Source organism: Equus quagga, chromosome 12, assembly GCF_021613505.1.
Source record: "Equus quagga isolate Etosha38 chromosome 12, UCLA_HA_Equagga_1.0, whole genome shotgun sequence".
Classification (NCBI taxonomy): Eukaryota; Metazoa; Chordata; class Mammalia; order Perissodactyla; family Equidae; genus Equus; species Equus quagga.
The window spans coordinates 16,866,724-16,878,224 of NC_060278.1; the positions used below are offsets into that span (position 1 = coordinate 16,866,724).

General features: G+C 45.7%; 1 protein-coding gene across 1 annotated transcript; it reads right to left on the reverse strand.

Annotated features, from left to right (window-relative positions):
* Nucleotides 1-1,157: 1,157 nt before the first annotated feature.
* VIM (vimentin) lies at nucleotides 1,158-9,295 on the reverse strand. The gene is made up of 9 exons (XM_046679594.1): nucleotides 8,370-9,295; nucleotides 7,670-7,730; nucleotides 5,152-5,247; nucleotides 4,903-5,064; nucleotides 4,256-4,381; nucleotides 3,474-3,694; nucleotides 2,958-3,001; nucleotides 2,339-2,424; nucleotides 1,158-1,519 (listed from the first exon to the last, which is right to left on the reverse strand). Exons 1-9 carry the CDS (start codon nucleotides 9,278-9,280, stop codon nucleotides 1,478-1,480), a joined length of 1,749 nt encoding a protein of 582 aa, XP_046535550.1. The 5' UTR covers nucleotides 9,281-9,295; the 3' UTR covers nucleotides 1,158-1,477.
* Between the last annotated feature and the right edge of the window lie 2,206 nt (nucleotides 9,296-11,501).

Genomic DNA, 11,501 nt, shown 5'->3' on the forward strand with positions numbered 1-11,501 from the left:
CCTAGGGAGGGGTCCCTTCCACAGCCAATCCCTTCTTTACTCATGCAGTACCCACAGTAACAAAAACGATGACCATCACAGCTAAGGTGACAGCTGAGGTCTCTTCACATGGTGCCTGGCACTTAGGTTGGCTTTGCGTGGACTATCTTACTATTCCCTTCAGCAACTTGAGAGAGAGGTGGATGTAAACACCTAAAAATGACTACAAATGCCCAGGACACCATTCCTGGAGAGAGGTAATGTAATCCAAGAAACTGGGACTCAGAGATGTCCAGGAATTTCCTCAAAGGTTTTCCTCCAGAACACACACACTACCAACAGTGACAACTCTCTTGCCTCCAGGCAATGCCCTCACTCTTCTATTTATCTAATCTCCATCTGTCCTCCTAAGGCTTTCTTGTGCTGCATGGCCTATGGGAAGCTTTCCATGACTGCACCGGCTTCACTCATTGCTCCAGGCCTTGCAACCTAATTGCACTTGCATTTAGCATCATTTCACCCTGTGATTCACGGGAATTAATCTCATCTCCCAGAACAAAAAGTAGGGATTTTTCTTTGTGTCTAATACCATTCCCCCAGACACAAAGGTCTTTAAAAACATCTATAGCTATCACATATAGATATATACATACATAAACACAAGATAGTTTCATACGTTGAAACTTGATGAACTTGTCCCATTTCTCTGCATCTTGCTAATAGAAGATGCAGCCCCTCCTCTTGGCCACTGCCCTCTGCTTTAACTCCCAAGGTGGAATTTGTGCTACTCATAGCTGCACACACCAAAAAAACAGCTTTCATTTAGTCGAAGTTTTTAATTTTAGGAAGTCCATTTGTTAAAATTGAAATCACACGTGGACATGGACCCAGCTGAACTCATTTCATGAAAAGACTTATGATCTTTTTTGTACAAGTTATTATATATCACCTATTTGTAAACTCAAAAACTAACCTAATTGAAAAGAAGTGAAGTCTAGCTAAAATGACCAAGTTAAGAGCCATACCTCAAGCATAAACGAGTTGAATTTATCAAGTTAACCTAAACTTGATTTTTGTGGCAGATTAACCAATAGGACCAAAAAATATTTAACTAAAACATACATTCCCATAAAATTCAGACAATCATTTCGTTAGGATCAAATAAATAAGACACCAAAGAGTTTTCCAAAGATTTATTGAAGCAGAAACAAGTTGGTCAGATCCTTTTTGGAAAAAAAGCAGTTTTAATGGTATTCAAAAATACTTTTTAAAAAGTATTCTAGCACAAGGCTTCTTCGTAAACTAGATTATGTTGTAAACTTTTTTCTAAATCTTTTAGGAGTGTTGGTTCTTAAGGACTAGAGCTTATTCCTAATTCCAAATCTATCTTGCGCTCCTGAAAAACTGCAGAAAGGCACTTGAAAGCTGTTTCTTAAAGATATGGATTTCTTTTTTACTCTTGCTGGTAATATATTGCTGCACCAAGTGTGTGCAATTTTCACTCAAGATCATCATGATGCTGAGAAGTTTCGTTGATAACCTGTTAAAAAAATAAAACTCTAATCAAACACAATACTACATGCTAAAGATTAAATTACCCTATCAAGCATGACTAAGAAAAATCCTACTAAATATATTGTTTCCATTGGTTCTGAGTGGCAAGGGTTACAGCTAGGAAGGACATATGTATGTATGTAAGATGCTTTTCACTTATAAGCAAAATAAATATCCAATGTTATGACTCGAAAAAATAAAACTTTTTAAGAACTCTGTTTCTCAAGGATGCTTTAATAATCCTACGCAGAAAAGTTTAAAAGAAATTAAGACATATTAAAATGTACAATAAGTACATTTTAAGCTTATGTGCAAGGAAAGATTACAATAAATTTTGACCTTTTCTTTCCTGGCATAGAGAGGTAATGAGAAACTAATTGACCAAACAGCATGTCCTTGTACCACGTAAAAGGGCCTAGGAGGGTTGGGTGATAGTCATTAGGGAAGGCCATATGTCAGGATCAAAGCATTCCTAATACTGAGGTAAACAAATGAAGTAGTTCATGAAGCCAGTCTAGGAAGTAACCTAAGGAAGCGGTACTCCCATTTTAAATTAAAGGCCATAGAAAAATCACTAATTTTCAACGTAGAAAGATTGTTCTCTGACCTTCACATGCAGAAGCCAAATAATTATTTGGCTGTGTGTAGTGCTGTGTGTGTGAAGGGGATTATTCTCTTTTTAGTAGTCACGAGTGAAGCCGAAACCTCCCAAATTAGCTAGGTGTATCTGAGATACAGACTCACGGATTTAACAGGACATCAGTGTCTGCCTGAGATTACTCCAGTTTGATTCAAAGATACCAACCTGTCCATCTCTAGTTTCAACCGTCTTAATCAGAAGGGTCCTTTTTGAGTGAGTGTCAACCAGAGGGAGTGATTCCAGATTGGTTTCTGAATAAAGAAACAGGCCCAAAGTGAGTAAAAATGAAATTCTAAAGGGTATCAACTATCTTAAAACCCAGTGCCTGACGTGGGACCACTGTAGCATCAGAAGGAGATGGGCTATACTTCATGCAGACTCCAAAGGAGGAACTGAGATGGAGTTTAAATTTAACTGGAAGCACAGATTGCAAGACACTACTTGACAGTGCTTGGTCTGAAAATTATGGAGGTTTTCTAGAATTTTCTCTTGTATGGCATTTCTCAGGTATCATAAAAAAAAAAAAATAGTGCTTTGGGGACAGCCCAGTGGCATAGTGGTTAAGTTAGCATGGTCTGCTTCAGCAGCCTGGGGTTTGTGGGTTTGGATCCTGCGTGCGGACCTATGCAGTGGTGGCGTCCCACACACAAAACAGAGGAAGACTGGCACAGATGTTAGCTCAGGGCCAATCTTCCTCCCCTCTGCCCCTCAAATTAGTGCTTTATCATAAACAGAATGGTTACAAGCTGCTGACATTTTTCATAAAGGGCAATCAAACACTTACCCCTCAGGTTCAGGGAAGAAAAGTTTGGAAGAGGCAGAGAAATCCTATAAAAAGATGAAGAAAAACAGTAAAATTTTTGGAAGACAGCTTGAACAACAAGGCATGAATTTATTCGCTTCTTTTTTTCATCAAATAAGAAAATTAATTCTTGTAATTTATAAGTGCGGGATTTGCTTCAGAAGCATTTATCTAAGATTCGTCTCATTCGTACATTTAAACTACTTTACTCCAAGCATTGTCTCTGCAGGGGTGTGAACTGGAGGCATGAAAGAGTGCAAAGAGAGCTGACTTTCACAGAGTTGTGTGTTCAAATCCCAGCTCTGCGATCAATTAACTCTGACTGGAGCAAGTTACTAAATCTCTCTGAACTTATGGTTCCTTATCTATAAAAAGCAGTAAAGAGCTACCTTGAAGAAATGTTCTAAAGATGAAATGAGATAACGTATGTAAAGTGAGGGGCATAATATGTAGCAAGTGGCAGCTATTAATTCACGCACACAAGTCCTTGTTCCATACCTGCTCTCCTCGCCTTCCAGCAGCTTCCTGTAGGTGGCAATCTCAATGTCAAGAGCCATCTTAACATTGAGCAGGTCTTGGTATTCCCGAAGGTGACGCGCCATTTCTTCCTTCATGTTCTGAATCTCATCCTGCAGGCGGCCAATAGTGTCTTGGTAGTTAGCAGCTTCAACAGCAAAGTTCTCTTCCATTTCACGCATCTGGCGTTCCAGAGACTCATTCTGCAGGAGGTGAGAAAAGCTTCCAATGTTATTTCCCAGAAAAACCCAGCTACTCCCAGAACCACTTACAGACCATTTGCAATCTTTTCCCTTGGTGGCAAATGGCCAACCCTCCAATTTTAGATGGAGAATACAAGCACCAAGTCCTTCTTCTTAGAAGCAACAATATATGTAAGCTTAAAACTTCAGATCTCAAAGTGCCTTTTCAACCTGTCTTAAGAATTCATTTTCTTTGGATTAAAACACAAATTTTGCGGCCAGCCCCAAAGGTCTAGAGGGTAAAGTTTGGCACACTCTGCTTCAGCGAGTGTTCAGTTTCCAGGTGCAGAACCACACCACTTGTCTGTCAATGGCTATGCTGTGGTGGTGGCCCACATGAAAAAAAAAGAAGACTGGTAACAGATGTTAGCTCAGGGCAAATCTTCCTCAGCATAAATACATAAATAAATAAGAAGAAATTTTTCTTGATTTGAAGTTTTGTTCATGTATCACCATTAGCTTAGTCAACTGAATGGATCCAAGCTGGTTCTCTTCCCTCTTTTATTGCAGTGTCGTACTCACAGTTCCTTTAAGGGCATCCACTTCGCAGGTGAGGGACTGCACCTGTCTCCGGTACTCATTTGACTCCTGCTTCGCCTGACGCAGGGCATCGTTGTTCCGGTTAGCAGCCTCAGAGAGGTCAGCAAACTGTCAGGAAGAAACGAGAAATGTAGATCACTCCAGTGGCTTGTTCACAAATCCCCCAAGACTCTACCTTACCTGGACACATGAGAAAGCTTAAAGATGGCAAACAAACAAATAAACAAGTATGAGATGACACAAACCAAATTTTATATTGTATGTTCAAATCTCCATGTCTTCCAGAACGTGTCTCAATTTCTGTTTTGAAAACCAGAGAAAGAGCAGTAGAATGCTGACGCTGGTATTTTCAAGCAGAAATTCTCTCTTTATCACCCTCATTTAAAAGTGTGGAGGTCAAGGGCATGATGTTGGGGTGGGCTTTGAAGCAGAGGGAAAGAGGGTAGTGGAAAGGGAGTCTGCTATTATAGGGGAGGGGGCATGAGTGGTGTGGAGGCTGCAGCCAAAAAAAAAAAACTTGAACAAGAAGTTAAAGCCAGCTTTTTGACTGGAGCTAAACGGTATTTAGGAATCACATTTGCAGAACAAAATGCTTTTCTTTTGTTCTGGCCAGTGACTTGTTTCCCTACCTTGGACTTGTACCATTCCTCGGCCTCCTGAAGGTTCTTGGCAGCCACGCTTTCATACTGCTGACGAACGTCCCGCAGGGCAGCCGTGAGGTCAGGCTTGGAAACATCCACATCGATTTGGACATGCTGTTCCTGAATCTGAGCCTGCAGCTCCTGGATTTCCTGAAGAAAGAACAGTCAGAAGGTCAGCCACGCCAAGTATGGGAGCAGCTTCACCCACATTCATTCACGAAAAGTGGCTCCACTTACCTCTTCGTGCAGTTTCTTCAAAAAGGCAATCTCTTCTTGCAAGGATTCCACTTTACGCTCAAGGTCAAGACGTGCCAAAGAAGCATTGTCAACATCCTGTTTTGAAAAGAGAAAAGGTATGACGTGGAGGAGGATGCTAAAGTCAAGGGCTTCTCTCATTTACTCATTTTAAATTAACCATATGGGCTAAGTCCCTGTACTATACAAGGGTATTGACAAATTTTATGACGTTTGAATAAGTTTGTAAATCACCCACTGCTATCACATACTAAGCTTTCTTCTCTTCACTAAGAAATCTGAGTTGTGACTCCTACATTGTAGTCCAGGTGGCTAATAGACCATTTCAAAATAAGTAAACGTACACCAGCATGGTAAACCACACTAAATCAATTATCATTGAACCTATGTTATACCAGTGAAGTTTTTTATTATGTTTTTAAATCTAGAAAATCTGTGTTCCAGCATTTTTAAGGTTTTTTTTTTCTGGAACGTCATGGAATGAAGTGATGATGAGAGTTGACAAGATTTCACAACTCCATGTACACACGAGTACATGGAGAAAAGAAATTCAGCCTTCAGAAGTTGCACGGTATAGCTAAGCTCTTTTTTTCTCTACTCAAATCTTTTGAAATTTATCCTTAAGGATCCAAAGCAAGTGTGTAGTCATCTGGCATGCAGGTGACAGATTTATACTCCAATTCAGGATATGCTCTAGCAAAGATGCAGTTCAGGCAAACAAGGAAAAGAAATGTAATTCTGAACTGTATTTGTTTTGCTTTCTCTGGTAGGTTTTTCTCCTGAAACTCCAGTCTTATCATGAAAGGGTGTGTCCATCCTATTTACTTAGCACTGTGTCAATTCAGTTAGTTACTCAGGTAGTTTCAGAATGACTTGGTCAAACGCATATAAGGAAACTTTATGTCGAATTCTTCCTGCTCTGGCACAGGTTCTGTGTTCCCATCATTTGTAAACTGCTGCATCACAAAGATTTTATTTCCCCTCCAGAGAACGTCCTGAGGATTTTTATACCTCTTATCTTGGAAGCAATTAAATTGGACTACAGTTTATAGCCTTACCGTCTTAAAATGGTGAGACACTTCTACCACCTTTATGGAAAAGCGAATGAGGAATGGGTGATAAAAAGATCAGGCTTGGGGGAAAAAACTCATTTTTGCTTGTTCTTAGGCCCTTAAAAGGATATAAAAGATAATTGACTAGCCTCTATAAAAAAGTTCAATGTGACATTCTACTTCATTGAAGAGAACCAGGGATCTTACCTAATCTCTAAAGTAGAGATCTTTTATACTAATATTTTTTTATATTAACTCACTCCTATAAGAAACACTACAGATATGATGATCATAAATGCCCAATGACTAAAATGAACCACACAGCGCTGTGTTTAAATTAATTTGGCAAATGTATTTCTGCTTCAAAATGTTATTCTAGACTAAAATCTGAGAGTGGTTTCATGGTCAATCTCAGTAAGTGTTCAGGAGACTAAAAGTGTGCTGAGAACTCATCCCGCTTTTGAATTCCAATTTCAAGTTAAAAATCCTTAAGTCTATCTAACTTTGGAGCAAAAAATCCCTTTAATTAAAATTCCATTCTTCAGGGTTAGGGTTATTCTTTCTTTATCGGGAGAGTGCTAAAGGATACAAGAACCCAATGGAGAAAGGCCTTACCAAATGTGAGGTATGATTGTAGCTTTAAGAACTTTTCACATCACATACTTCACAAGTCTGGGCCAGATATTAGATAACGGATGTTAGCAAATACTTGTGTCCAATTAGAACTGTGCTTACATCATTACATATTCAATAAGAATGTAGCCTGTTGCAAAGCTTCTCTGGGAACACAAAGACTCCTATTATTTCTGTCCAGAGCCACCACACTTGCCAGAATGTCTGTATCTACATTCCATAGTGAAGCCCGTAGAAACCATTAATATCGTTCAGCCAAGGGGACAGATGGCTCCTTTTCACCCTTATTAGATCACAAAATAGTTGTTCACAGCGGAACTTCCATCTAACTTTAACGCCACAGTGGAACTTGCAGAGAAAAAAGGAAACTTGCTGGCTTCATTCCATTTAAACTAAGTTTCTGATCCTCCAACGCGTTTGATATTTTAAACTACAGCGCGTAATTGCGCTTTTTGCGGCCTTGTAAAAGTTAGCCAACTTGACTGTGGCAAACCGCAATCTCCATCAGGCTGTAACTGTTGGGAATCAGAAGGTCAACGCGTTGCAAAAAGGAAAAGGGAAAAAACATTTCTTTGGAAAAAATCTTGAAACAAAGTAAAAGGTTAAAAGGACTTTTTGTTCCAAGGGACGGCTTAAATCATTCAAGGGTTTTTATCCCGAGAAGCTCCAATCTGTAGTCTTTCTGCCACTAGGGGGCTTTGCGCACAGACGTGAAGTTTTGCACTATTTCGATGTGGGTTAAGTAACTTTTAGAATTGCCCTTGGGTCGGTGGGGTGGGGTCTGGCGGCCGCGCGTGGGAAGAGAATCTACAAACCTGTCTGAAGGATTGCAGGGTGCTCTCGGCTTCCTCTCTCTGAACCATCTCCTCCTGCAACCTGAAACATCGCACATTAACCAAACGGGAACTGTAAAACCGCCAAGGGCGGGGCGGCCCCACCCAACCACCACCCCGCCGCACCGCCGGACCAGAGTCGCTGCGCCACGTCCATGGGCAGCCAGCGACCGCGGCTTTTAGGACTGCTGCCCTCGGCAAGTTTTCGCGGGACCTCGGCCCTAGCGTGGAAAAGCAATCACGGTCGCCACAGTGACCTGCAAGGCGAACGCCGGCCCCCGCCCCCGAGGAGCCTCTGCAAGCCCTTTGTCTCGCTTCCTGCGCAGCCATCCTCTCCTCCCGCCCCATGGCTGGCAGCCCGCCAGACGGGGCCAGGAAACTTTCTAAAAGTTTAGGGAATTCGCGTTCATCGTTTCCAAGGACCTCTGACTACAGGCAAAGTAGCAGTTTTAAGAAATCTGCAACTTGAAAGGGAGCGTTCTTGGGCAATGCAGGGGGAGGGGAAATGCTAACTCGAAGTCTAGGTTCAGGGCGGGGCTGAGCCGCTGCAGCCACAGCCTCGTCCCCCGTTGTCCCCGAGGCAGCTGCCGCCCCGACACATCCCCAGGGGCGTGGCAGCTCCTCGCGGTGGCCCTGTTCTCCTCTCCCTTCCTCCCGCAGCCCCTCGTGGGCGCCCCCTTACTTCTCCCGGAGCCGCATGATGTCCTCCGCCAGGTTGTCGCGCTCCACCTCGACACGGGCCTTGTCGTTGGTGAGCTGGTCCACCTGCCGGCGCAGCTCTCGCATCTCCTCCTCGTAGAGGTCCCCCAGGCGCGACTTGCCCTGGCCCTTGAGCTGCTCGAGCTCGGCCAGCAGGATCTTGTTCTGCTGCTCCAGGAAGCGCACCTTGTCGATGTAGTTGGCGAAGCGGTCATTCAGCTCCTGCAGCTCCACCTTCTCGTTGGTGCGGGTGTTCTTGAACTCGGTGTTGATGGCGTCGGCCAGCGAGAAGTCCACCGAGTCCTGCAGCAGCCGCACGCCAGGCACACTGCTCCGCAGGCGCACGGCCGAGGAGCGCGTGGCGTACACGCCGCTCGGGGACGAGGAGTAGAGGGTGCGGCTGGAGCTGGGGCGCAGCGCGCTGCCCAGGCTGTAGGTGCGGGTGGACGTGGTCACGTAGCTCCGGCTGGAGCTCGGCCGACTCGCGGTGCCGGGGCCGCCGAACATCCTGCGGTAGGAGGACGAGGACACGGACCTGGTGGACATGGCTGCAGAGGGTGGCGGTGGGCTGGGAGGCTGCGGTGGTGCCAAACTGGCTCCGGGAGGAGAGGCGAGCGAGGGCGCGGTGGGTGTGGGCGGTGGGAGCGCTGCTGCGTCTCTGGCGCGGGGACCCCGGAGCGAGAGTGGCAGAGGACGGGACCCCGCCGAGGGCGCAGTTTTTATAACCCGGTTAGCAAAGAGGGTCTCCTCCCACTGCCATCCCAGCCGCGGAGCGCGCCAGCCAATGGGGACCGGGCGAGAAGCGGGAAGGGTGGGCGGGGGGTTGGGGCAGGGGCCCTCTCGAGCTTTCCTCCTCCCCGCTTCTCTGTTGCTTGGGGCTGGGCACGGTCCCATTACTTCTTGGCTGGGCTGGGACTTAGGGAACTTTTCTGGTGATGGCCTGAGCTCTGCTCCTCTCTGGGTGCTAAAAAAGGCGGGGTCGCGAGGTGGTTGGGGAGCCCGCCCGGGACTGAACCGGAGGGGTCCTGGGCAGCGCGCCAAAGAGGCATGGGAGGAGGCGCGCGGGTGGGAGGGGCGCGAGACCGCAGGGCTGTGGTCGGCCGGGAATGGGTGGGTGGGGAGACCCGCGGGCGAAGGAGCAGGAAGAGGGGGGAGTCAGGGATCCAGCCGATCGGAAGGCGCGGAGAAAGAAACAAAGAGCGCCTGAGACTGGAGTGCGAGGTGGGGGCGCGCACAGCCCAGGACAGCCTCGCGCACCGGCCGCTTGGAAAAGGGGGCCGCCCCGCTCCGCATCTCTCTTCATCCTCTTCTCTTGGGGGTTCCCGTTCAGGGACTTAACGGGCTCGGTCCGGCTTTGGACCGCGCGAGCTGCAAGGCAGCGGCCGAGGAAAGCCCCGGGAAGAGGGGTGGGGTCGCTGAGTCACAGGCACTGAGTCTCTGCGCCCTGCTGTCGGTCGAGATTGAGGGATCCTAGCGGATCGGGAAAACCGTTAGACGAGATTGACTGCAGTCTCCGCGGGCCCCGCGCACGCTATTTTTTGTCAGTTTTGCCCAACTTTGAGTGAGGGCGCAGCTTTCTAGTGTGCGGTTTGCCTAGGGGGAGACTAGAGCCCTCCTAAGTTCTTAAGAACTCGCCAAAGTCTGACTTTACTCCAGTGTGCGGACTTCTCGTTAGCAAGAAACTTCTGCGGACCCTCGATAGCCGCCCAGCATGGGTCTCTGGCATCATGAATGCACTCGGGGAAGGTTTTTTTTTTTTGCAAAATTTCCTTCCACCCTCCTCTCCGGTCTCCTCTCAGCCTCTCCCCTCCCCCAGTGAAACCACACCCGACTTTTAGCACGATCTGAAAGTTCTGGGTGAAAGAGGAAACTCAGCGTTCGTAGTTTCAAAATCAACCTAAGGGATCACTGGTTTTTCTGCTGTAGTGGAATCATTAAAGGTATAATCTGCGCCAATTATAGAATTAATTAGATGTCGCTTTAAAACCCGAATTTGATTAATGAAAGGCAATTATATAACTCAAACGACACAGTGTTTGTAGGAAATAGATTTACGTGTTCATTTTAGTTCAGCGAGGGACCCTGCAGGATTCTGGTGAGTTATCTGGAAAATGTCACCGGTCCTCTTGGCCTGCTTTTCAGAAGAATTCGTGCAGTCGGTCTTGGAGTGAGGGAAGTCAAACCGTCTACAGAGCAGAGAACGTTTGGCCTAAGGCACCAAGGCAGTGTTCAGATTCCACCACCAAGACCTTTCTAGGTAAATCACTCAACTCAAGGGTTTTTGTTGCAATTTTAGTAATAAGCCGAGCAGAGTGGTTACCCTCAAAGGGGCATGATGGGAGCCAAGGCAAGCCAGTCTTTTTGGGATTAAGTAGCAATTTAAGAATCACAGGGGTTTTTTTTTTGTTTTTTTTTTTTTGAGTATTTAGAAGACTTAGGGAGTACTGAAAGGATTAACTCCAAACTCACCTTTGTAAAAATAAAAGCTTCTTGATTCTATAGTGAAAAGATAGGGGGAAAAAAGTAAGATCTGGGTTTTGGGTGGGTTTTTTTTTTTTGGAAGTAGGGTGTTGGAGGTTACTTAGCATTTAAGAAAAATAGTTTAGAACCAAATGAAGGGTTTCTTCTAGCTTCTTTGTACAAGCCTCTGGTAGGCAATATTTTGTTTACCTCATTTCAGTTAGTTCTGGCAAATGGTGCTGCCGAGGTTGAGCTGCAGGAACTTTTGCTGACCTGCTCACCTACTGTGGGTTCCTTTTATTCTCTGCCCCTGGGAGGCAGTGGGTCACTCACGAGAAGCATTCCAGGGGTGTGGCACCCTGGCCGACTCCCTCGTGCTCCATGTTAGTTACCGTCTTAATCTCTGAGAACCCTTTATTCAAGCCACTGCTCAGCAAATGTCACCATTGTGAGTTTGCCTGGAACCCTTAGGATGAGAAAAAGCCATCTCTCTATGGGGGAAGAGAGGGTGGACCTTTCTCCTGCCTAAAATGCTGATCCCAGGGCAATGCCGTGGTGCTGTCAGGGGACGCTTGCTGACTGACTCACTGCGGAAAATGAGGACACGGCTCTGGTGCGGTGTGGCAGTGTGCCTTGTTGGTGATCACAGCAGATT

Coding starts and splice junctions, on each gene's coding strand:
- VIM (XM_046679594.1), bottom strand. CDS start 9,280: ATGGGACCGTGCCCAGCCCCAAGCAACAGAGAAGCGGGGAGGAGGAAA. Junction 4,382..4,902: donor AGGAATGGTACAAGTCCAAG/GTAGGGAAACAA, acceptor TCTTCCTGACAG/TTTGCTGACCTCTCTGAGGC. Junction 1,520..2,338: donor TTGAAACTAGAGATGGACAG/GTTGGTATCTTT, acceptor TTTTTTTAACAG/GTTATCAACGAAACTTCTCA.